General features: G+C 48.2%; 1 protein-coding gene across 1 annotated transcript in view; it reads right to left on the reverse strand.

The window, feature by feature from the left end:
* Window positions 1-26,517, reverse strand: part of LOC109885915 (TBC1 domain family member 30-like) — a 56,865-nt gene that overhangs the window by 13,221 nt on the left and 17,127 nt on the right. Inside the window, exons 8-11 of the mRNA XM_031820831.1 lie at window positions 24,125-24,230; window positions 7,078-7,181; window positions 5,637-5,776; window positions 58-261 (exon numbers count right to left, since the gene is read on the reverse strand). Coding sequence (XP_031676691.1) covers window positions 58-261; window positions 5,637-5,776; window positions 7,078-7,181; window positions 24,125-24,230 — 554 coding nt within the window. The remainder of the gene's footprint in view (window positions 1-57; window positions 262-5,636; window positions 5,777-7,077; window positions 7,182-24,124; window positions 24,231-26,517) is intronic.

Below are 26,517 nucleotides of genomic sequence, written 5' to 3' on the forward strand. Positions count from 1 at the left end.
CCTGGCCTGTTGTTGTGTAGAGTTGACAGTGTGTGTGTAGAGTTGACAGTGTGTTACCTGTGTGTATGTACAGCTGCCTGGCCTGTTGTTGCTGATGTCTCTTGATACGTGAGTATTGTTTCTTCAGAGCGCTGATGTCAGTACTCATCCTCTCCTGCAGCATGCTGTTGATGGCCGCTTGATGCTCCGCTCTGCCGCCACCATCCACCGCCCCGGGACTCAGGTCTGCCATGTTACCGCCCTGCTCCCCCCCACGCTGGTCTGGAGAGGAGAGATTCAATTATCACCTCGGAAATTACCTCAGTGTTGACACCATGTAGAGAGACACAGCTGTTCCTGTGTTTTCAGGTCTGACATCAACAGCAGCTGACATGACACCTTCCCAGATAACCCCGTCTACCACTACATTAAACTAATGGGACCTGGCTGGAGTCCTGTCTACATTAAACTAATGGGACCTGGCTGGAGTCCTGTCTACATTAAACTAATGGGACCTGGCTGGAGTCCTGTCTACATTAAACTAATGGGACCTGGCTGGAGTCCTGTCTACATTAAACTAATGGGACCTGGCTGGAGTCCTGTCTACATTAAACTAATGGGACCTGGCTGGAGTCCTGTCTACATTAAACGAATGGGACCTGGCTGGAGTCCTGTCTACATTAAACTAATGGGACCTGGCTGGATTTCTGTCTACATTAAACTAATGGGACCTGGCTGGAGTCCTGTCTACATTAAACTAATGGGACCTGGCTGGAGTCCTGTCTAAATTAAACTAATGGGACCTGGCTGGAGTCCTGTCTACATTAAACTAATGGGACCTGGCTGGAGTCCTGTCTACATTAAACTAATGGGACCTGGCTGGAGTCCTGTCTACATTAAACTAATGGGACCTGGCTGGAGTCCTGTCTACATTAAACTAATGGGACCTGGCTGGAGTCCTGTCTACATTAAACTAATGGGACCTGGCTGGAGTCCTGTCTACCACTACATTAAACTAATGGGACCTGGCTGGAGTCCTGTCTACCACTACATTAAACTAATGGGACCTGGCTGGAGTCCTGTCTACATTAAACTAATGGGACCTGGCTGGAGTCCTGTCTACATTAAACTAATGGGACCTGGCTGGAGTCCTGTCTACCACTACATTAAACTAATGGGACCTGGCTGGAGTCCTGTCTACCACTACATGAAACTAATGGACCTGGCTGGAGTCCTGTCTACCACTACATTAAACTAATGGGACCTGGCTGGAGTCCTGTCTACCACTACATTAAACTAATGGGACCTGGCTGGAGTCCTGTCTACCACTACATTAAACTAATGGGACCTGGCTGGAGTCCTGTCTACATTAAACTAATGGGACCTGGCTGGAGTCCTGTCTACCACTACATTAAACTAATGGGACCTGGCTGGAGTCCTGTCTACCACTACATTAAACTAATGGGACCTGGCTGGAGTCCTGTCTACCACTACATTAAACTAATGGGACCTGGCTGGAGTCCTGTCTACATTAAACTAATGGACCTGGCTGGAGTCCTGTCTACCACTACATTAAACCAATGGGACCTGGCTGGAGTCCTGTCTACCACTACATTAAACTAATGGGACCTGGCTGGAGTCCTGTCTACCACTACATTAAACCAATGGGACCTGGCTGGAGTCCTGTCTACCACTACATTAAACTAAATGGGACCTGGCTGGAGTCCTGTCTACCACTACATTAAACTAATGGACCTGGCTGGAGTCCTGTCTACCACTACATTAAACTAATGGACCTGGCTGGAGTCCTGTCTACCACTACATGAAACTAATGGGACCTGGCTGGAGTCCTGTCTACCACTACATTAAACTAATGGGACCTGGCTGGAGTCCTGTCTACCACTACATTAAACCAATGGGACCTGGCTGGAGTCCTGTCTACCACTACATTAAACTAATGGGACCTGGCTGGAGTCCTGTCTACCACTACATTAAACTAATGGGACCTGGCTGGAGTCCTGTCTACCACTACATTAAACTAATGGACCTGGCTGGAGTCCTGTCTACCACTACATTAAACTAATGGGACCTGGTTGGAGTCCTGTCTACATTAAACTAATGGGACCTGGTTGGAGTCCTGTCTACCACTACATTAAACTAATGGACCTGGCTGGAGTCCTGTCTACCACTACATTAAACTAATGGACCTGGCTGGAGTCCTGTCTACCACTACATGAAACTAATGGGACCTGGCTGGAGTCCTGTCTACCACTACATTAAACTAATGGGACCTGGCTGGAGTCCTGTCTACCACTACATTAAACTAATGGGACCTGGCTGGAGTCCTGTCTACCACTACATTAAACTAATGGGACCTGGCTGGAGTCCTGTCTACCACTACATTAAACTAATGGGACCTGGCTGGAGTCCTGTCTACCACTACATTAAACTAATGGGACCTGGCTGGAGTCCTGTCTACCACTACATTAAACTAATGGGACCTGGCTGGAGTCCTGTCTACCACTACATGAAACTAATGGACCTTGCTGGAGGAGAGAGCAGGACTCTAGGTCTACATACACTGCACTGTAAAAGTATGTGGAGACCTGCTCAGCCATCATCTCATTACAAAGTCATGGGCATTAATATGGAGTTGGTCCCTCCTTTGCTGCTATAACAGCCTCCACTCTTCTGGGAAGGCTTTCCACTAGAGGTTGGAACATTGCTGCTATAACAGCCTCCTCCATTCTTCTGGGAAGGCTTTCCACTAGATGTTGGAACATTGCTGTTATAACAGCCTCCACTCTTCTGGGAAGGCTTTCCACTAGATGTTGGAACATTGCTGTTATAACAGCCTCTTCTGGGAAGGCTTTCCACTAGATGTTGGTACATTGCTGCTATAACAGCCTCCACTCTTCTGGGAAGGCTTTCCACTAGATGTAGGAACATTGCTGCTATAACAGCCTCCACTCTTCTGGGAAGGCTTTCCACTAGATGTAGGAACATTGCTGCTATAACAGCCTCCACTCTTCTGGGAAGGCTTTCCAATGTTGGAACATTGCTGCGGGGACTTGCTTCCATTCAGCAACAATAGCATTAGTGAGGTCGGGCACTGATGTTGGGCGATTCATCCCAAAGTTGTTTGATGGGTTGAGGTCAGGGCTCTGTGCAGGCCAGTAAAGTTCTTCCACACCAATCTCAACAAACCATTTCTGTATGGACCTTGCTTTGTGCACGGGGGCTTTGTTATGCTGAAACGGGAAAGGCCTTCCCCAAACTGTTAACAAAGTTGGAAGCACAGAATCATCTAGAATTTCATTATATGCTGTACCATGATTCATCACTCCAGAGAACGCGATTCCACTGCTCCAGAGTCCAATGGCGTCCACACTAGCCAAGGCTTGGCATTGTGCATGGTGATCTTAGGCTTGTGTGCGGCTGCTCGGCCATGGAAACCCAATTCATGAAGCTCCCGACTAACAGTTCTTGTGCTGACGTTGCTTTCAGAGGCAGTTTGGAACTCGGTAGTGAGCGTTGTATCTATACAGACAGATGATCACACACGCCAACACATCTTCTCTATATAGACCAGGACAGAAATTTGACGAACTGACTCGTTGGAAAGGTGGCATCCTATGACGGTGCAAAGTTGAAAGTCACTGAGCTCTTCAGTAAGGCCATTCTACTGCTAATGTTTGTCTATGGAGATTGCATGGCTGTGTGCTCGATTTTATGCACCTGTCAGCGATGGGTGTGGCTCAAATAGCCAAACCCACTAATTTGAAGGGTATTCAGTTATTTTATATATACACAGTGGATCTACTCTGTCCAGCCTTTATTCTGTATATACAGGTCACCTACTCTGTCCAGCCTTTATTCTGTATATACAGGTCACCTACTCTGTCCAGTCTTTATTCCTTATATACAGGTCACCTACTCTGTCCAGCCTTTATTCCTTATATACAGGTCATCTACTCTGTCCAGTCTTTATTCTGTATATACAGGTCATCTACTCTGTCCAGTCTTTATTCTGTATATACAGGTCATCTACTCTGTCCAGTCTTTATTCTGTATATACAGGTCATCTACTCTGTCCAGCCTTTATTTTATATAAACCCAGTGCATCTACTCTGTCCAGTCTTTATTCTGCATATACAGGTCATCTACTCTGTCCAGTCTTTATTCTGTATATACAGGTCATCTACTCTGTCCAGTCTTTATTCCTTATATACAGGTCATCTACTCTGTCCAGTCTTTATTCTGTATATACAGGTCATCTACTCTGTCCAGTCTTTATTCCTTATATACAGGTCATCTACTCTGTCCAGTCTTTATTCTGTATATACAGGTCACCTACTCTGTCCAGTCTTTATTCTGCATATACAGGTCATCTACTCTGTCCAGTCTTTATTCCTTATATACAGGTCATCTACTCTGTCCAGTCTTTATTCTGTATATACAGGTCATCTACTCTGTCCAGTCTTTATTCCTTATATACAGGTCATCTACTCTGTCCAGTCTTTATTCTGCATATACAGGTCATCTACTCTGTCCAGTCTTTATTCCTTATATACAGGTCATCTACTCTGTCCAGTCTTTATTCTGCATATACAGGTCATCTACTCTGTCCAGTCTTTATTCCTTATATACAGGTCATCTACTCTGTCCAGTCTTTATTCCTTATATACAGGTCATCTACTCTGTCCAGTCTTTATTCTGCATATACAGGTCATCTACTCTGTCCAGTCTTTATTCTGCATATACAGGTCACCTACTCTGTCCAGTCTTTATTCCTTATATACAGGTCATCTACTCTGTCCAGTCTTTATTCCTTATATACAGGTCATCTACTCTGTCCAGTCTTTATTCCTTATATACAGGTCATCTACTCTGTCCAGTCTTTATTCTGTATATACAGGTCATCTACTCTGTCCAGTCTTTATTCTGTATATACAGGTCACCTACTCTGTCCAGTCTTTATTCTGCATATACAGGTCACCTACTCTGTCCAGTCTTTATTCCTTATATACAGGTCATCTACTCTGTCCAGTCTTTATTCTGCATATACAGGTCACCTACTCTGTCCAGTCTTTATTCCTTATATACAGGTCATCTACTCTGTCCAGTCTTTATTCTGTATATACAGGTCACCTACTCTGTCCAGTCTTTATTCTGTATATACAGGTCATCTACTCTGTCCAGTCTTTATTCTGTATATACAGGTAATCTACTCTGTCCAGTCTTTATTCTGTATATACAGGTCATCTACTCTGTCCAGTCTTTATTCTGTATATACAGGTCACCTACTCTGTCCAGTCTCATGGATGTCTACTTGGCTTACTAGATAATCACTAACATTCCACGTTCAGTGACAGATTTGATTCCAATCTCCCTCAGAAGTGCATCAAGGTGCTAACAGTGTTGAGACTAAAGAATGGTGTGAAGGCCTTGACCCTTTTAGAGAATGAGAGATTGAAGGATCAAGTGGGGGGGGGGGGGGGTAGAGAGACACTGGTACAAACATTAACTCTTGATGAGGATTAAATCACATGTTATTTGTCACATTCTTGGTAAACAACAGGTGTAGACTAACAGTAAGATGCTGACGTATGGGTCCTGTACATGATAATAGGTAAGAGGTCAGGGGTCAGACCAACCTTTAATGTGTCTCTGGTACCGCTGTAGTTCTGGAGCTAACAGCCCCCCCAGTGGACCCAAACATCCCAACGCTGCTGTCACCACTGCATCTTCATCTTCATCCTCGTCTTCATCACCCTCCCAGCCACCTAGACCACCACTGGAATACATCATCACTTTACCATCCCCAGAGACCTCCTCTGGGATACAACATCATCACTTTACCAGCCCCAGAGACCTCCTCTGGGATACAACATCATCACTTTACCAGCCCCAGAGACCTCCTCTGGGATACAACATCATCATCATCATCACTTTACCAGCCCCAGAGACCTCCTCTGGGATACAACATCATCATCACTTTACCAGCCCCAGAGACCTCCTCTGGGATACAACATCATCATCACTTTACCAGCCCCAGAGACCTCCTCTGGGATACAACATCATCATCACTTTACCAGCCCCAGAGACCTCCTCTGGGATACAACATCATCATCACTTTACCAGCCCCAGAGACCTCCTCTGGGATACAACATCAACATCACTTTACCAGCCCCAGAGACCTCCTCTGGGATACAACATCATCACTTTACCAGCCCCAGAGACCTCCTCTGGGATAAAACATCATCACTTTACCAGCCCCAGAGACCTCCTCTGGGATACATCATCATCATCACTTTACCAGCCCCAGAGACCTCCTCTGGGATACAACATCATCACTATACCAGCCCCAGAGACCTCCTCTGGGATACAACATCATCATCACTTTACCAGCCCCAGAGACCTCCTCTGGGATACATCATCATCATCATCATCATCACTTTACCAGCCCCAGAGACCTCCTCTGGGATACAACATCATCATCATCACTTTACCAGCCCCAGAGACCACCTCTGGGATACAACATCATCATCACTTTACCAGCCCCAGAGACCTCCTCTGGGATACAACATCATCATCACTTTACCAGCCCCAGAGACCTCCTCTGGGATACAACATCATCATCACTTTACCAGCCCCAGAGACCTCCTCTGGGATACATCATCATCATCATCACTTTACCGTCCCCAGAGACCTCCTCTGGGACACAACATCATCACTTTACCAGCCCCAGAGACCTCCTCTGGGATACAACATCACTTTACCAGCCTGTAGATATCAGCTGATAGACACATTATGGGACATTGACCAACCTGCCGTTGGGGTTGGAGGTGGGGAAGGGGGTGATGCTGTAGGGACATTGACCAACCTGCCGTTGGGGTTGGAGGTGGGGAAGGCGTTGATGCTGTAGGGACATTGACCAACCTGGGGTTGGAGGTGGGGGAGGGGGTGATGCTGTAGGGACATTGACCAACCTGCCGTTGGGGTTGGAGGTGGGGAAGGGGGTGATGCTGTAGGGACATTGACCAACCTGGGGTTGGAGGTGGGGGAGGGGGTGATGCTGTAGGGACATTGACCAACCTGCCGTTGGGGTTGGAGGTGGGGAAGGGGGTGATGTTGTAGGTGTATTTCTCTCGGAGTTCAGCCAGCTGAGGGAATGGAAACACAGCCATGGAGTACACCGTCTGGAGAGAAAAGAGGGATCAGGGTGGCAGCTTAAACAGCTGGGAAACACAGAGGAGGAGAAAGGGCTTTTTCCTCCGATATTACATCCATGCATTCTGATTGGTCCCGTGTGGCTCAGTTGGCAGTTGCAGCGGCAGGGTTGTGGGTTCGATTCCCACGAGGGACCAGTACCAACAAATTTGAAAATGTCTCTCTGGATCAGAGAGTCTGCTAAATGACTCACTACTAAGTCTCCCTGGATAAGAGTCTGCTAAATGACTCACTACTAAGTCTCCCTGGATAAGAGTCTGCTAAATGACTCACTACTAAGTCTCTCTGGAAAAGAGTCTGCTAAATGACTCACTACTGGAGTGGCTCTGGATAAGAGAGTCTGCTAAATGACTCACTACTATAGTGGCTCTGGATAAGAGAGTCTGCTAAATGACTCACTACTATAGTGGCTCTGGATAAGAGAGTCTGCTAAATGACTCACTACTGTAGTGGCTCTGGATAAGAGAGTCTGCTAAATGACTCACTACTATAGTGGCTCTGGATAAGAGAGTCTGCTAAATGACTCACTACTATAGTGGCTCTGGATAAGAGAGTCTGCTAAATGACTCACTACTATAGTGGCTCTGGATAAGAGAGTCTGCTAAATGACTCACTACTATAGTGGCTCTGGATAAGAGAGTCTGCTAAATGACTCACTACTATAGTGGCTCTGGATAAGAGAGTCTGCTAAATGACTCACTACTATAGTGGCTCTGGATAAGAGAGTCTGCTAAATGACTCACTACTGTAGTGGCTCTGGATAAGAGAGTCTGCTAAATGACTCACTACTATAGTGGCTCTGGATAAGAGAGTCTGCTAAATGACTCACTACTATAGTGGCTCTGGATAAGAGAGTCTGCTAAATGACTCACTACTATAGTGGCTCTGGATAAGAGAGTCTGCTAAATGACTCACTACTATAGTGGCTCTGGATAAGAGAGTCTGCTAAATGACTCACTACTGTAGTGGCTCTGGATAAGAGAGTCTGCTAAATGACTCACTACTATAGTGGCTCTGGATAAGAGAGTCTGCTAAATGACTCACTACTATAGTGGCTCTGGATAAGAGAGTCTGCTAAATGACTCACTACTATAGTGGCTCTGGATAAGAGAGTCTGCTAAATGACTCACTACTATAGTGGCTCTGGATAAGAGAGTCTGCTAAATGACTCACTACTATAGTGGCTCTGGATAAGAGAGTCTGCTAAATGACTCACTACTGTAGTGGCTCTGGATAAGAGAGTCTGCTAAATGACTCACTACTGTAGTGGCTCTGGATAAGAGAGTCTGCTAAATGACTCACTACTATAGTGGCTCTGGATAAGAGAGTCTGCTAAATGACTCACTACTATAGTGGCTCTGGATAAGAGAGTCTGCTAAATGACTCACTACTATAGTGGCTCTGGATAAGAGAGTCTGCTAAATGACTCACTACTATAGTGGCTCTGGATAAGAGAGTCTGCTAAATGACTCACTACTATAGTGGCTCTGGATAAGAGTCTGCTAAATGACTCACTACTATAGTGGCTCTGGATAAGAGAGTCTGCTAAATGACTCACTACTATAGTGGCTCTGGATAAGAGAGTCTGCTAAATGACTCACTACTATAGTGGCTCTGGATAAGAGAGTCTGCTAAATGACTCACTACTATAGTGGCTCTGGATAAGAGAGTCTGCTAAATGACTCACTACTATAGTGGCTCTGGATAAGAGAGTCTGCTAAATGACTCACTACTATAGTGGCTCTGGATAAGAGAGTCTGCTAAATGACTCACTACTATAGTGGCTCTGGATAAGAGAGTCTGCTAAATGACTCACTACTATAGTGGCTCTGGATAAGAGAGTCTGCTAAATGACTCACTACTATAGTGGCTCTGGATAAGAGAGTCTGCTAAATGACTCACTACTATAGTGGCTCTGGATAAGAGAGTCTGCTAAATGACTCACTACTATAGTGGCTCTGGATAAGAGAGTCTGCTAAATGACTCACTACTGTAGTGGCTCTGGATAAGAGAGTCTGCTAAATGACTCACTACTGTAGTGGCTCTGGATAAGAGAGTCTGCTAAATGACTCACTACTATAGTGGCTCTGGATAAGAGAGTCTGCTAAATGACTCACTACTATAGTGGCTCTGGATAAGAGAGTCTGCTAAATGACTCACTACTGTAGTGGCTCTGGATAAGAGAGTCTGCTAAATGACTCACTACTATAGTGGCTCTGGATAAGAGAGTCTGCTAAATGACTCACTACTATAGTGGCTCTGGATAAGAGAGTCTGCTAAATGACTCACTACTGGAGTGGCTCTGGATAAGAGAGTCTGCTAAATGACTCACTACTATAGTGGCTCTGGATAAGAGAGTCTGCTAAATGACTCACTACTATAGTGGCTCTGGATAAGAGAGTCTGCTAAATGACTCACTACTATAGTGGCTCTGGATAAGAGAGTCTGCTAAATGACTCACTACTATAGTGGCTCTGGATAAGAGAGTCTGCTAAATGACTCACTACTATAGTGGCTCTGGATAAGAGAGTCTGCTAAATGACTCACTACTATAGTGGCTCTGGATAAGAGAGTCTGCTAAATGACTCACTACTATAGTGGCTCTGGATAAGAGAGTCTGCTAAATGACTCACTACTATAGTGGCTCTGGATAAGAGAGTCTGCTAAATGACTCACTACTATAGTGGCTCTGGATAAGAGAGTCTGCTAAATGACTCACTACTATAGTGGCTCTGGATAAGAGAGTCTGCTAAATGACTCACTACTGTAGTGGCTCTGGATAAGAGAGTCTGCTAAATGACTCACTACTGTAGTGGCTCTGGATAAGAGAGTCTGCTAAATGACTCACTACTATAGTGGCTCTGGATAAGAGAGTCTGCTAAATGACTCACTACTATAGTGGCTCTGGATAAGAGAGTCTGCTAAATGACTCACTACTATAGTGGCTCTGGATAAGAGAGTCTGCTAAATGACTCACTACTATAGTGGCTCTGGATAAGAGAGTCTGCTAAATGACTCACTACTATAGTGGCTCTGGATAAGAGAGTCTGCTAAATGACTCACTACTGTAGTGGCTCTGGATAAGAGAGTCTGCTAAATGACTCACTACTATAGTGGCTCTGGATAAGAGAGTCTGCTAAATGACTCACTACTATAGTGGCTCTGGATAAGAGAGTCTGCTAAATGACTCACTACTGTAGTGGCTCTGGATAAGAGAGTCTGCTAAATGACTCACTACTGTAGTGGCTCTGGATAAGAGAGTCTGCTAAATGACTCACTACTATAGTGGCTCTGGATAAGAGAGTCTGCTAAATGACTCACTACTGTAGTGGCTCTGGATAAGAGAGTCTGCTAAATGACTCACTACTATAGTGGCTCTGGATAAGAGAGTCTGCTAAATGACTCACTACTATAGTGGCTCTGGATAAGAGAGTCTGCTAAATGACTCACTACTATAGTGGCTCTGGATAAGAGAGTCTGCTAAATGACTCACTACTGTAGTGGCTCTGGATAAGAGAGTCTGCTAAATGACTCACTACTATAGTGGCTCTGGATAAGAGAGTCTGCTAAATGACTCACTACTATAGTGGCTCTGGATAAGCTAGAGTCTGCTAAATGACTCACTACTATAGTGGCTCTGGATAAGAGAGTCTGCTAAATGACTCACTACTATAGTGGCTCTGGATAAGAGAGTCTGCTAAATGACTCACTACTGTAGTGGCTCTGGATAAGAGAGTCTGCTAAATGACTCACTACTATAGTGGCTCTGGATAAGAGAGTCTGCTAAATGACTCACTACTATAGTGGCTCTGGATAAGAGAGTCTGCTAAATGACTCACTACTATAGTGGCTCTGGATAAGAGAGTCTGCTAAATGACTCACTACTATAGTGGCTCTGGATAAGAGAGTCTGCTAAATGACTCACTACTATAGTGGCTCTGGATAAGAGAGTCTGCTAAATGACTCACTACTATAGTGGCTCTGGATAAGAGAGTCTGCTAAATGACTCACTACTATAGTGGCTCTGGATAAGAGAGTCTGCTAAATGACTCACTACTATAGTGGCTCTGGATAAGAGAGTCTGCTAAATGACTCACTACTGTAGTGGCTCTGGATAAGAGAGTCTGCTAAATGACTCACTACTATAGTGGCTCTGGATAAGAGAGTCTGCTAAATGACTCACTACTATAGTGGCTCTGGATAAGAGAGTCTGCTAAATGACTCACTACTATAGTGGCTCTGGATAAGAGAGTCTGCTAAATGACTCACTACTGTAGTGGCTCTGGATAAGAGAGTCTGCTAAATGACTCACTACTATAGTGGCTCTGGATAAGAGAGTCTGCTAAATGACTCACTACTATAGTGGCTCTGGATAAGAGAGTCTGCTAAATGACTCACTACTATAGTGGCTCTGGATAAGAGAGTCTGCTAAATGACTCACTACTATAGTGGCTCTGGATAAGAGAGTCTGCTAAATGACTCACTACTATAGTGGCTCTGGATAAGAGAGTCTGCTAAATGACTCACTACTATAGTGGCTCTGGATAAGAGAGTCTGCTAAATGACTCACTACTATAGTGGCTCTGGATAAGAGAGTCTGCTAAATGACTCACTACTGTAGTGGCTCTGGATAAGAGAGTCTGCTAAATGACTCACTACTATAGTGGCTCTGGATAAGAGAGTCTGCTAAATGACTCACTACTATAGTGGCTCTGGATAAGAGAGTCTGCTAAATGACTCACTACTATAGTGGCTCTGGATAAGAGAGTCTGCTAAATGACTCACTACTATAGTGGCTCTGGATAAGAGAGTCTGCTAAATGACTCACTACTATAGTGGCTCTGGATAAGAGAGTCTGCTAAATGACTCACTACTATAGTGGCTCTGGATAAGAGAGTCTGCTAAATGACTCATGTAACATTTGTGGATGAAATAAAGGCTTTGTGTTAGAGTGGATACACAGTGCGTTCAGAATAGATAGATGACTACTGAATTTACAATGGATGAAATAAAGGTTTTGTGTTAGAGTGGATACACAGTGCGTTCAGAATAGATAGATGACTACTGAATTTACAATGGATGAAATAAAGGTTTTGTGTTAGAGTGGATACACAGTGCGTTCAGAATAGATAGATGACTACTGAATTTACAATGGATGAAATAAAGGCTTTGTGTTAGAGTGGATACACAGTGCGTTCAGAATAGATAGATGACTACTGAATTTACAATGGATGAAATAAAGGTTTTGTGTTAGAGTGGATACACAGTGCGTTCAGAATAGATAGATGACTACTGAATTTACAATGGATGAAATAAAGGCTTTGTGTTAGAGTGGATACACAGTGCGTTCAGAATAGATAGATGACTACTGAATTTACAATGGATGAAATAAAGGTTTTGTTACTGGCCTACACACACAAAAAGTCAGACAAATTATATATTTTGAAATGTTTATTCAAATTACGTTAAAATATAAAATATAAAAGCTGAAATGTCTTCAGTAAATAAGTATTCACCCCCTGTGTTATGCCTAAATAAGTTCAGGAGTCAAAATGTTCTCAACAAGTCACAAGTTGCCTGGACTCTGTGTTCAATAATAGTGTTCAACATGATTTCTGAACGACTGCCTCATGTCTGTTTTCCACACATACAATTATCTGTCAGGTCCCTCAGTCAAGCACAGAATTTCAAAACACAAAGACCAGGGAGGTTTTCCAATGCCTCGCAAAGGGCACCTATTGTTAGATGGGTAAAAAATCAAATAAAAAGCAGACATTGAATATCTGTTAGAGCATGGTGTAGTTACTACACTATTGATGGTGTATCAGTACACCCAGTCACTACAACAATACAGGCTTCCTTAACTCAGTTGCCGAAGAGGAAGGAAATCGCTCAGGGATTTCACCACGAGGCCAATGGTGACTTTAAAACAGTTAGAGTTTAATGGCTGTGATAGTAAACTGAGGATGGATTAACATTGTAGTTACTCCACAATAGTAATCTATAAGACAAAGTGGAAAGAACATGCATCCTGTTTCCAACAAGCCACTGAAGTAAAATGACCTAAAAACACAAGGCCAGATATACACTGGCGTTGCTGACCAAGAAGACATTGTGAATGTTCCTGAGCAACCAAGTTACAGTTTTAACTTAAAATAAAAAGATTAAAATAAAATAAAATAAATTGTCTTGAAAATCTATGGCAAGACATGAAAATTACTGTCTAGCAATGATCAACAACCAACTTGACAGAGCTTGAAGAATAATGTGCAAATATTGTACAATCCAGGTGTGCAAAGCTCTTAGAATCTCACTCAGAAAGACTCACAGCTGTAAACGCTGCCAAAGGTGCTTCTACCAAGTATTTGTATTTGGCGGAAGCGTAGCCTAGTGGTTAGAGCGTTGGACTAGTAACCAGCAGGGTAGCCTAGTGGTTAGAGCGTTGGACTAGTAACCAGCAGGGTAGCCTAGTGGTTAGAGCGTTGGACTAGTAACCAGCAGGGTAGCCTAGTGGTTAGAGCGTTGGACTAGTAACCAGCAGGGTAGCCTAGTGGTTAGAGCGTTGGACTAGTAACCAGCAGGTAGCCTAGTGGTTAGAGTGTTGGACTAGTAACCAGCAGCGTAGCCTAGTGGTTAGAGTGTTGGACTAGTAACCAGCAGGGCAGCCTAGTGGTTAGAGCGTTGGACTAGTAATCAGCAGCGTAGCCTAGTGGTTAGAGCGTTGGACTAGTAACCAGCAGGTAGCCTAGTGGTTAGAGCGTTGGACTAGTAACCAGCAGGGTAGCCTAGTGGTTAGAGCGTTGGACTAGTAACCAGCAGGGTAGCCTAGTGGTTAGAGCGTTGGACTAGTAACCAGCAGGTAGCCTAGTGGTTAGAGTGTTGGACTAGTAACCAGCAGCGTAGCCTAGTGGTTAGAGTGTTGGACTAGTAACCAGCAGGGTAGCCTAGTGGTTAGAGTGTTGGACTAGTAACCAGCAGCGTAGCCTAGTGGTTAGAGTGTTGGACTAGTAACCAGCAGCGTAGCCTAGTGGTTAGAGTGTTGGACTAGTAACCAGCAGCGTAGCCTAGTGGTTAGAGCGTTGGACTAGTAACCAGCAGGGTAGCCTAGTGGTTAGAGCGTTGGACTAGTAACTGAAAGGTTGAAAGATCAAATCCCCGAGCTGACAAGGTACAACTCTGTCATTCTGCCCCTGAACAAGGCAGTTAGCCAACTGTTCCAAAGCAATCATTGAAAATAAGAATTTGTTCTTCACTGACTTGCCTAGCTAAGGTAAAAAAATAAAAGGTGTGGTTGAATTATAGTTCCCCATTAGTTCCTGCCAAAGCAGCAGCTACTCTTCCTGGGGGTTATTATGGATCCCCATTAGTTCCTGTCAAAGCAGCAGCTACTCTACTTGGGGTTTATTATGGATCCCCATTAGTTCCTGCCAAGGCAGCAGCTACTCTTCCTGGGGTTTATTATGGATCCCCATTAGTTCCTGCCAAGGCAGCAGCTACTCTTCCTGGGGTTTATTATGGATCCCCATTAGTTCCTGCCAAGGCAGCAGCTACTCTTCCTGGGGTTTATTATGGATCCCCATTAGTTCCTGCCAAAGCAGCAGCTACTCTTCCTGGGGTTTATTATGGATCCCCATTAGTTCCTGTCAAGGCAGCAGCTACTCTTCCTGGGGTTTATTATGGATCCCCATTAGTTCCTGCCAAAGCAGCAGCTACTCTTCCTGGGGTTAATTATGGATCCCCATTAGTTCCTGCCAAAGCAGCAGCTACTCTTCCTGGGGTTTATTATGGATCCCCATTAGTTCCTGCCAAAGCAGCAGCTACTCTTCTTGGGGTTTATTATGGATCCCCATTAGTTCCTGCCAAAGCAGCAGCTACTCTTCCTGGGGTTTATTATGGATCCCCATTAGTTCCTGCCAAAGCAGCAGCTACTCTTCCTGGGGTTTATTATGGATCCCCATTAGTTCATGCCAAGACAGCAGCTACTCTTCCTGGGGTTTATTATGGATCCCCATTAGTTCCTGTCAAGACAGCAGCTACTCTTCCTGGGGTTTAATATGGATCCCCATTAGTTCCTGTCAAGACAGCAGCTACTCTTCCTGAGGTTTAATATGGATCCCCATTAGTTCCTGTCAAGACAGCAGCTACTCTTCCTGAGGTTTAATATGGATCCCCATTAGTTCCTGTCAAGACAGCAGCTACTCTTCCTGAGGTTTATTATGGATCCCCATTAGTTCCTGTCAAGACAGCAGCTACTCTTCCTGAGGTTTATTATGGATCCCCATTAGTTCCTGGCAAGACAGCAGCTACTCTTCCTGAGGTTTAGCCTAGTGGGGCGGCAGTGTAGCCTACTGGTTAGAGCATTGGACATAGAGCATTGGACATAGAGCATTGGACTAGTAACCGAAAGGTTGCAAGTTCAAATCCCCGAGCTGACAAGGTACAAAATCTGTCGTTCTGCCCTTGAACAGGCAGTTAACCCACTGTTCCTAGGCCGTCATTGAAAATAAGAATTTGTTCTTAACTGACTTGCCTAGTAAAATAAAGGTAAAATAAAATTATTATGGATCCCCATTAGTTCCTGTCAAGACAGCAGCTACTCTTCCTGGGGTTTATTATGGATCCCCATTAGTTCCTGTCAAGACAGCAGCTACTCTTCCTGAGGTTTATTATGGATCCCCATTAGTTCACAGCAGCTACTCTTCCTGAGGTTTATTATGGATCCCCATTAGTTCCTGTCAAGACAGCAGCTACTCTTCCTGGGGTTTATTATGGATCCCCATTAGTTCCTGTCAAGGCAGCAGCTACTCTTCCTGGGGTTTATTATGGATCCCCATTAGTTCCTGCCAAAGCAGCAGCTACTCTTCCTGGGGTTTATTATGGATCCCCATTAGTTCCTGCCAAAGCAGCAGCTACTCTTCCTGGGGTTTATTATGGATCCCCATTAGTTCCTGCCAAAGCAGCAGCTACTCTTCCTGGGGTTTATTATGGATCCCCATTAGTTCCTGCCAAAGCAGCAGCTACTCTTCCTGGGGTTTATTATGGATCCCCATTAGTTCCTGCCAAAGCAGCAGCTACTCTTCCTGGGGTTTATTATGGATCCCCGTTAGTTCCTGCCAAGGCAGCAGCTACTCTTCCTGGGGTTTATTATGGATCCCCATTAGTTCCTGTCAAGGCAGCAGCTACTCTTCCTGAGGTTTAATATGGATCCCCATTAGTTCCTGCCAAGGCAGCAGCTACTCTTCCTGGGGTTTATTATGGATCCCCATTAGTTCCTGCCAAAGCAGCAGCTACTCTTCTGGGGTCCAGCAAAGTTAATGCAGTTTATACAATTTTTAAAACATTACAATACATTCATAGATTTCACAAGACACTGTTTGCCCTCAGGCCCCTACTCCACCACTACCACATATCTACAGTACTAAATTCATGTGTGTGTGTATAGTGCGTATGCTAGCATGTGTGTGTGTGTGTTATGTGTCTGTGCCAATGTTTGTGTTGCTCCACAGTCCCTGCTGTTCCATAAGGTGTTTTTCAAACTGATTCTACTGCTGCATCAGTTACCTGATGTGGAATAGAGTTCCATGTAGTCATGGCTCTATGTAGTACTGTGGAATAGAGTTCCATGTAGTCATGGCTCTATGTAGTACTGCGGAATAGAGTTCCATGTAGTCATGGCTCTATGTAGTACTGCGGAATAGAGTTCCATGTAGTCATGGCTCTATGTAGTACTGTGGAATAGAGTTCCATGTAGTCATGGCTCTATGTAGTACTGTGGAATAGAGTTCCATGTAGTCATGGCTCTATGTAGTACTGCGGAATAGAGTTCCATGTAGTCATGGCTCTATGTAGTACTGTGGAATAGAGTTCCATGTAGTCATGGCTCTATGTAGTACTGCGGAATAGAGTTCCATGTAGTCATGGCTCTATGTAGTACTGTGGAATAGAGTTCCATGTAGTCATGGCTCTATGTAGTACTGTGGAATAGAGTTCCATGTAGTCATGGCTCTATGTAGTCCTGTGGAATAGAGTTCCATGTAGTCATGGCTCTATGTAGTACTGTGGAATAGAGTTCCATGTAGTCATGGCTCTATGTAGTCCTGTGGAATAGAGTTCCATGTGGTCATGGCTCTATGTAGTACTGCGGAATAGAGTTCCATGTAGTCATGGCTCTATGTAGTACTGCGGAATAGAGTTCCATGTAGTCATGGCTCTATGTAGTACTGCGGAATAGAGTTCCATGTAGTCATGGCTCTATGTAGTACTGCGGAATAGAGTTCCATGTAGTCATGGCTCTATGTAGTACTGTGGAATAGAGTTCCATGTAGTCATGGCTCTATGTAGAACTGTGGAATAGAGTTCCATGTGGTCATGGCTCTATGTAGTACTGTGGAATAGAGTTCCATGTAGTCATGACTCTATGTAGTACTGTGCGCCTCCCATAGTCTGTTCTGGACTTGGGGACTGTGAAGAGACTTCTGGTGGCATGTCTTGTGGGGTATGCATGGGTGTCTGAGCTGTGTGCCAGTAGTTCAGACAGACAGCTCGGTGCTTTCAACATGTCAATACCTCTCATAAATACAAGTAGTGATGAAGTCAATCTCTCCTCCACTTTGAGCCAGGAGAGATTGACATGCATATTATTAATGTTAGCGCTCTGTGTACATCCAAGGGCCAGCCGTGCTGTCCTGAGACAATTGCAATTTTTTAAGTCATTTTTTGTGTCACCTGACCACGCGACTGAACAGTAGTCCAGGTGTGACTAAACTAGGGCCTGTAGGACCTGCCTTGTTGATTGTGCTGTTAAGAAAGTAGAAACTAGGGCCTGTAGGACCTGCCTTGATGATAGTGTTGTTAAGAAGGTAGAAACTAGGGCCTGTAGGACCTGCCTTGTTGATAGTGTTGTTAAGGTAGAGCAGAGCTTTCTTATGGACAGACTTCTCCCCATCTTAGCTACTACTGCATCAACATGTTTTGACCATGACAGTTTACAATCCACGGTAACTCCAAGAAGTTTAGTCACCTCAACTTGCTCAATTTCCAAATGATTTATTACAAGATTTAGTTGAGGTTTAGTGAGTGTTTTGTTCCAAATACAATGCTTTTAGTTTTATAAATATTTAGGGCTAACTTATTCCTTGCCACCCACTCTGAAACTAACTGCAGCTCTTTGTTGAGTGTTGCAGTCATTTCAGTCGCTGTAGTAGCTGATGTGTATAATGAGTCATTCGCATACATAGAAACTCTGGCTTTACTCAGTCAGTGGCATGTCGTTAGTAAACATTGAAAAAAGCAAGGGTCCTAAACAGCTGCCCTGGAGAATGCCTGATTCTACCTGGATTATGTTGGAGAGGCTTCCATTAAATAACACCCACTGTTCTGTTAGAAAGGTAACTCTTCATCCACATTATAGCGGGGGGGGGGGGGGGGGGTGTAAAACCATAGCACATGTCTTTCCAGCAGCAGGCTATGATCAATCATGTCCAAATCTGCACTGAAGTCTAACAAGACAACGTATTGACTCAGGGGTGTGAATACTTATGTAAATTAGATATTATTTCAGCTTTTCATTTTTCAAAGATTTTTGAATGAGGTGGCTACAGTCTACGAGGGAGCTCTCCAACCCGCGTGAGGTGGCTACAGTCTACGAGGCCGCTCTCCAACCCGCGTTAGGTGGCTACAGTCTACGAGGCCGCTCTCCAACCCGCGTTAGGTGGCTACAGTCTACGAGGCCGCTCTCCAACCCGCGTTAGGTGGCTACAGTCTACGAGGGAGCTCTCCAACCCGCGTTAGGTGGCTACAGTCTACGAGGCCGCTCTCCAACCCGCGTGAGGTGGATACAGTCTACGAGGGAGCTCTCAAACCCGCATGAGGTGGCTACAGTCTACGAGGGAGCTCTCCAACCCGCGTTAGGTGGCTACAGTCTACGAGGCCGCTCTCCAACCCGCGTTAGGTGGCTACAGTCTACGAGGGAGCTCTCCAACCCGCGTTAGGTGGCTACAGTCTACGAGGGAGCTCTCCAACCCGCGTTAGGTGGCTACAGTCTACGAGGCCGCTCTCCAACCCGCGTTAGGTGGCTACAGTCTACGAGGCCGCTCTCCAACCCGCGTTAGGTGGCTACAGTCTACGAGGGAGCTCTCCAACCCGCGTTAGGTGGCTACAGTCTACGAGGCCGCTCTCCAACCCGCGTTAGGAGGCTACAGTCTACGAGGCCGCTCTCCAACCCGCGTTAGGTGGCTACAGTCTACGAGGCCGCTCTCCAACCCGCGTTAGGTGGCTACAGTCTGCGAGGGAGCTCTCCAAGCCGCGTTAGGTGGCTACAGTCTACGAGGGAGCTCTCCAACCCGCGTTAGGTGGCTACAGTCTGCGAGGGAGCTCTCCAACCCGCGTTAGGTGGCTACAGTCTACGAGGCCGCTCTCCAACCCGCGTTAGGTGGCTACAGTCTACGAGGCCGCTCTCCAACCCGCGTTAGGTGGCTACAGTCTACGAGGGAGCTCTCCAACCCGCGTTAGGTGGCTACAGTCTACGAGGGAGCTCTCCAACCCGCGTTAGGTGGCTACAGTCTACGAGGGAGCTCTCCAACCCGCGTTAGGTGGCTACAGTCTACGAGGCCGTTCTCCAACCCGCGTTAGGTGGCTACAGTCTGCGAGGCCGCTCTCCAACCCGCGTTAGGTGGCTACAGTCTACGAGGGAGCTCTCCAACCCGCGTGAGGAGGCTACAGTCTACGAGGGAGCTCTCCAACCCGCGTTAGGTGGCTACAGTCTACGAGGGAGCTCTCCAACCCGGGTTAGGTGGCTACAGTCTACGAGGCCGCTCTCCAAGCCGCGTTAGGTGGCTACAGTCTACGAGGCCGCTCTCCAACCCGCGTTAGGTGGATACAGTCTACGAGGCCGCTCTCCAACCCGCGTGAGGAGGCTACAGTCTACGAGGGAGCTCTCCAACCCGCGTTAGGTGGCTACAGTCTACGAGGGAGCTCTCCAACCCGCGTTAGGTGGCTACAGTCTACGAGGGAGCTCTCCAACCCGCGTTAGGTGGCTACAGTCTACGAGGGAGCTCTCCAACCCGCGTTAGGTGGCTACAGTCTACGAGGCCGCTCTCCAACCCGCGTTAGGTGGCTACAGTCTGCGAGGCCGCTCTCCAACCCGCTTGAGGAGGCTACAGTCTACGAGGCCGCTCTCCAACCCGCCTTAGGTGGCTACAGTCTGCGAGGCCGCTCTCCAACCCGCGTGAGGAGGCTACAGTCTACGAGGCCGCTCTCCAACCCGCGTTAGGTGGCTACAGTCTGCGAGGCCGCTCTCCAACCCGCGTTAGGTGGCTACAGTCTGCGAGGCCGCTCTCCAACCCGCGTTAGGTGGCTACAGTCTACGAGGCCGCTCTCCAACCCGCGTTAGGTGGCTACAGTCTACGAGGCCGCTCTCCAACCCGCGTTAGGTGGCTACAGTCTACGAGGCCGCTCTCCAACCCGCGTTAGGTGGCTACAGTCTACGAGGCCGCTCTCCAACCCGCGTTAGGTGGCTACAGTCTACGAGGCCGCTCTCCAACCCACGTGAGGTGGCTACAGTCTACGAGGCCGCTCTCCAACCCGCGTTAGGTGGCTACAGTCTACGAGGGAGCTCTCCAACCCGCGTTAGGTGGCTACAGTCTACGAGGGAGCTCTCCAACCCGCGTTAGGTGGCTACAGTCTACGAGGGAGCTCTCCAACCCGTGTTAGGTGGCTACAGTCTACGAGGGAGCTCTCCAACCCGCGTTAGGTGGCTACAGTCTACGAGGGAGCTCTCCAACCCGCGTTAGGTGGCTACAGTCTACGAGGGAGCTCTCCAACCCGCGTGAGGTGGCTACAGTCTACGAGGCCGCTCTCCAACCCGCGTGAGGTGGCTACAGTCTACGAGGCCGCTCTCCAACCCGCGTTAGGTGGCTACAGTCTACGAGGCCGCTCTCCAACCCGCGTTAGGTGGCTACAGTCTGCGAGGCCGCTCTCCAACCCGCGTTAGGTGGCTACAGTCTACGAGGGAGCTCTCCAACCCGCGTTAGGTGGCTACAGTCTACGAGGGAGCTCTCCAACCCGCGTTAGGTGGCTACAGTCTACGAGGGAGCTCTCCAACCCGCGTTAGGTGGCTACAGTCTACGAGGGAGCTCTCCAACCCGCGTTAGGTGGCTACAGTCTACGAGGGAGCTCTCCAACCCGCGTTAGGTGGCTACAGTCTACGAGGGAGCTCTCCAACCCGCGTTAGGTGGCTACAGTCTACGAGGGAGCTCTCCAACCCGCGTTAGGTGGCTACAGTCTACGAGGGAGCTCTCCAACCCGCGTTAGGTGGCTACAGTCTACGAGGGAGCTCTCCATGCCGCGTTAAGTGGATACAGTCTACGAGGGAGCTCTCCAACCCGCGTGAGGTGTCTACAGTCTACGAGGCCGCTCTCCAACATCTCTCACCTACATGAGGTATCTACAGTCTACGAGGCCGTTCTCCAACCCGCATGAGGTGGCTACAGTCTACGAGGGAGCTCTCCAAGCCGCGTTAGGTGGCTACAGTCTACGAGGCCGCTCTCCAACCCGCGTTAGGTGGCTACAGTCTGCAAGGCCGCTCTCCAACCCACGTGAGGTGGATACAGTCTACAAGGCCGCTCTCCAACCCGCGTGAGGTGTCTACAGTCTACGAGGCCGCTCTCCAACATCTCTCACCTGCATGAGGTGGCTAGTCTACGAGGCCGTTCTCCAACCCGCGTGAGGAGGCTACAGTCTACGAGGGAGCTCTCCAAGCCGCGTTAAGTGGCTACAGTCTACGAGGGAGCTCTCCAACCCGCGTTAGGTGGCTACAGTCTACGAGGGAGCTCTCCAACCCGCGTTAGGTGGCTACAGTCTACGAGGGAGCTCTCCAACCCGTGTTAGGTGGCTACAGTCTACGAGGGAGCTCTCCAACCCGCGTTAGGTGGCTACAGTCTACGAGGCCGCTCTCCAACATCTCCCACCTACATGAGGTGGCTACAGTCTACGAGACCGCTCTCCAACCCGCATGAGGTGGCTACAGTCTACGAGGCCGCTCTCCAACCCGCGTGAGGAGGCTACAGTCTACGAGGGAGCTCTCCAACCCGCGTGAGGAGGCTAGTCTACGAGGGAGCTCTCCAACCCGCGTGAGGTGGCTACAGTTTACGAGGCCGCTTTCCAACATCTCTCACCTACATGAGGTGGCTACAGTCTACGAGGGAGCTCTCCAAGCCGCGTTAGGTGGCTACAGTCTACGAGGGAGCTCTCCAACCCGCATTAGGTGGCTACAGTCTACGAGGGAGCTCTCCAACACGCGTGAGGTGTCTACAGTCTACGAGGCCGCTCTCCAACATCTCTCACCTACATGAGGTGGCTACAGTCTACGAGGCCGTTCTCCAACCCGCATGAGGTGGCTACAGTCTACGAGGCCGCTCTCCAACATCTCTCACCTACATGAGGTGGCTAGTCTACGAGGCCGTTCTCCAACCCGCATGAGGTGGCTACAGTCTACGAGGGAGCTCTCCAACCCGCGTTAGGTGGCTACAGTCTACGAGGGAGCTCTCCAACCCGCGTTAGGTGGCTACAGTCTACGAGGGAGCTCTCCAACCCGCGTTAGGTGGCTACAGTCTACGAGGGAGCTCTCCAACCCGCGTTAGGTGGCTACAGTCTACGAGGGAGCTCTCCAACCCGCGTTAGGTGGCTACAGTCTACGAGGGAGCTCTCCAACCCGCGTTAGGTGGCTACAGTCTACGAGGGAGCTCTCCAACCCGCGTTAGGTGGCTACAGTCTACGAGGGAGCTCTCCAACCCGCGTTAGGTGGCTACAGTCTACGAGGGAGCTCTCCAACCCGCGTTAGGTGGCTACAGTCTACGAGGGAGCTCTCCAACCCGCGTTAGGTGGCTACAGTCTACGAGGGAGCTCTCCAACCCGCGTTAGGTGGCTACAGTCTACGAGGGAGCTCTCCAACCCGCGTGAGGTGGCTACAGTCTACGAGGACGCTTTCCAACATCTCTCACCTACATGAGGTGGCTACAGTCTACGAGGGAGCTCTCCAACCCGCGTTAGGTGGCTACAGTCTACGAGGGAGCTCTCCAACCCGCGTTAGGTGGCTACAGTCTACGAGGGAGCTCTCCATGCCGCGTTAAGTGGATACAGTCTACGAGGGAGCTCTCCAACCCGCGTGAGGTGTCTACAGTCTACGAGGCCGCTCTCCAACATCTCTCACCTACATGAGGTATCTACAGTCTACGAGGCCGTTCTCCAACCCGCATGAGGTGGCTACAGTCTACGAGGGAGCTCTCCAAGCCGCGTTAGGTGGCTACAGTCTACGAGGCCGCTCTCCAACCCGCGTTAGGTGGCTACAGTCTGCAAGGCCGCTCTCCAACCCACGTGAGGTGGATACAGTCTACAAGGCCGCTCTCCAACCCGCGTGAGGTGTCTACAGTCTACGAGGCCGCTCTCCAACATCTCTCACCTGCATGAGGTGGCTAGTCTACGAGGCCGTTCTCCAACCCGCGTGAGGAGGCTACAGTCTACGAGGGAGCTCTCCAAGCCGCGTTAGGTGGCTACAGTCTACGAGGGAGCTCTCCAACCCGCGTTAGGTGGCTACAGTCTACGAGGGAGCTCTCCAACCCGCGTTAGGTGGCTACAGTCTACGAGGGAGCTCTCCAACCCGCGTTAGGTGGCTACAGTCTACGAGGGAGCTCTCCAACCCGCGTTAGGTGGCTACAGTCTACGAGGGAGCTCTCCAACCCGCGTGAGGTGGCTACAGTCTACGAGGACGCTTTCCAACATCTCTCACCTACATGAGGTGGCTACAGTCTACGAGGCCGCTCTCCAACACGCGTGAGGTGGCTACTGTCTACGAGGCCGCTCTCCAACACGCGTGAGGTGGCTACTGTCTACGAGGCCGCACTCCAACATCTCTCACCTGCATGAGGTGGCTACAGTCTATGAGGCTGTTCTCCAACATCTCCTGAGTGATCCATCCCATGGTGCTGTAGAACTCATCTGCTGTCTGACAGTACTCTATATGCCTGGGGGTTACAGTGTGTAGGGGTTAGGGGTACAGTGTGTAGGGGTTAGGGATACAGTGTGTAGGGATACAGTGTGTAGGGGTTAGGGATACAGTGTGTAGGGATACAGTGTGTAGGGGTTAGGGATACAGTGTGTAGGGGTTAGGGATACAGTGTGTAGGGGTTAGGGATACAGTGTGTAGGGGTTAGGGATACAGTGTGTAGGGGTTAGGGATACAGTGTGTAGGGGTTAGGGATACAGTGTGTAGGGGTTAGGGATACAGTGTGTAGGGGTTAGGGATACAGTGTGTAGGGGTTAGGGGTACAGTGTGTAGGGGTTAGGGATACAGTGTGAAGGGGTACAGTGTGTAGGGGTTAGGGGTTAGGGATACCGTGTGTTGGGGTTAGGGATACCGTGTGTAGGGGTTAGGGATACCATGTGAAGGGGTTAGGGGTTAGGGATAACGTGTGTAGGGGTTAGGGATACCGTGTGTAGGGGTTAGGGATACCGTGTGTAGCGATACAGTGTGTAGCGATACAGTGTGTAGGGGTTAGGGATACAGTGTGTAGGGGTTAGGGATACAGTGTGTAGGGGTTAGGGGGATACAGTGTGTAGGGGTTAGGGGGATACAGTGTGTAGGGGTTAGGGGGATACAGTGTGTAGGGGTTAGGGGGATACAGTGTGTAGGGGTTAGGGGGATACAGTGTGTAGGGGTTAGGGGGATACAGTGTGTAGGGGTTAGGGATACAGTGTGTAGGGGTTAGGGATACAGTGTGTAGGGGTTAGGGGATACAGTGTGTAGGGGTTAGGGGGATACAGTGTGTAGGGGTTAGGGATACAGTGTGTAGGGGGTAGGGATACAGTGTGTAGGGGTTAGGGATACAGTGTGTAGGGGTTAGGGATACAGTGTATAGGGGTTAGGATACAGTAGGTAGGGGTTAGGGATGCAGTGTGTAGGGGTTAGGGATACAGTGTGTAGGGGTTAGGGATGCAGTGTGTAGGGGTTAGGGATACAGTGTGTCGGGGTTAGGGATGCAGTGTGTAGGGGTTAGGGATGCAGTGTGTAGGGGTTAGGGATGCAGTGTGTAGGGGTTAGGGATGCAGTGTGTAGGGGTTAGGGGTACAGTGTGTAGGGGTTAGGGATACAGTGTGTAGGGGTTAGGGGTACAGTGTGTAGGGGTTAGGGATACAGTGTGAAGGGGTACAGTGCGTAGAGGTTAGGGATACCGTGTATAGGGGTTAGGGATACAGTGTGTAGGGGTTATGGGTTAGGGATACCGTGTGTAGGGGTTAGGGATACCGTGTGTAGGGGTTAGGGATACAGTGTGTAGGGGTTAGGGATACAGTGTGTAGGGGTTGGGGTTAGGGATACCGTGTGTAGGGGTTAGGGATACAGTGTGTAGGGGTTAGGGATACAGTGTGTAGGGGTTAGGGATACAGTGTGTAGGGGTTAGGGATGGCAGTGTGTAGGGGTTAGGATACAGTGTGTAGGGGTTAGGGGTACAGTGTGTAGGGGTTAGGGGTACAGTGTGTAGGGGGTTAGGGATACAGTGTGTAGGGGGGTTAGGGGTACAGTGTGTAGGGGTTAGGGGTACAGTGTGTAGGGGTTAGGGTACATTGTGAAGGGGTACAGTGTGTAGAGGTTAGGATAACCGTGTATTAGGGGGTTAGGGATACAGTGTGTAGGGGTTAGGGGTTAGGGATACAAGTGTGTAGGGTTGGGGTACAGTGTGTAGGGGTTAGGGGTACAGTGTGTAGGGGGGTTAGGGATACACCGTGTGTAGGGGTTAGGGATACAGTGTGTAGGGGTTAGGGATACAGTGTGTAGGGGTTAGGGATACAGTGTGTAGGGGTTAGGGATACAGTGTGTAGGGGTTAGGGATACAGTGTGTAGGGGTTAGGGATACAGTGTGTAGGGGTTAGGGATACAGTGTGTAGGGGTTAGGGATACAGTGTGTAGGGGTTAGGGATACAGTGTGTAGGGGTTAGGGATACAGTGTGTAGGGGTTAGGGATACAGTGTGTAGGGGTTAGGGATACAGTGTGTAGGGGTTAGGGATACAGTGTGTAGGGGTTAGGGATACAGTGTGTAGGGGTTAGGATACAGTGTGTAGGGGTTAGGAATACAGTGTGTAGGGGTTAGGAATACAGTGTGTAGGGGTTAGGGATACAGTGTGTAGGGGTTAGGGATGCAGTGTGTAGGGGTTAGGGATACAGTGTTGTAGGGGTTAGGGATACAGTGTGTAGGGGTTAGGGATACAGTGTGTAGGGGTTAGGGATACAGTGTGTAGGGGTTAGGGATACAGTG

Source organism: Oncorhynchus kisutch, unplaced genomic scaffold, assembly GCF_002021735.2.
Source record: "Oncorhynchus kisutch isolate 150728-3 unplaced genomic scaffold, Okis_V2 scaffold3703, whole genome shotgun sequence".
Classification (NCBI taxonomy): Eukaryota; Metazoa; Chordata; class Actinopteri; order Salmoniformes; family Salmonidae; genus Oncorhynchus; species Oncorhynchus kisutch.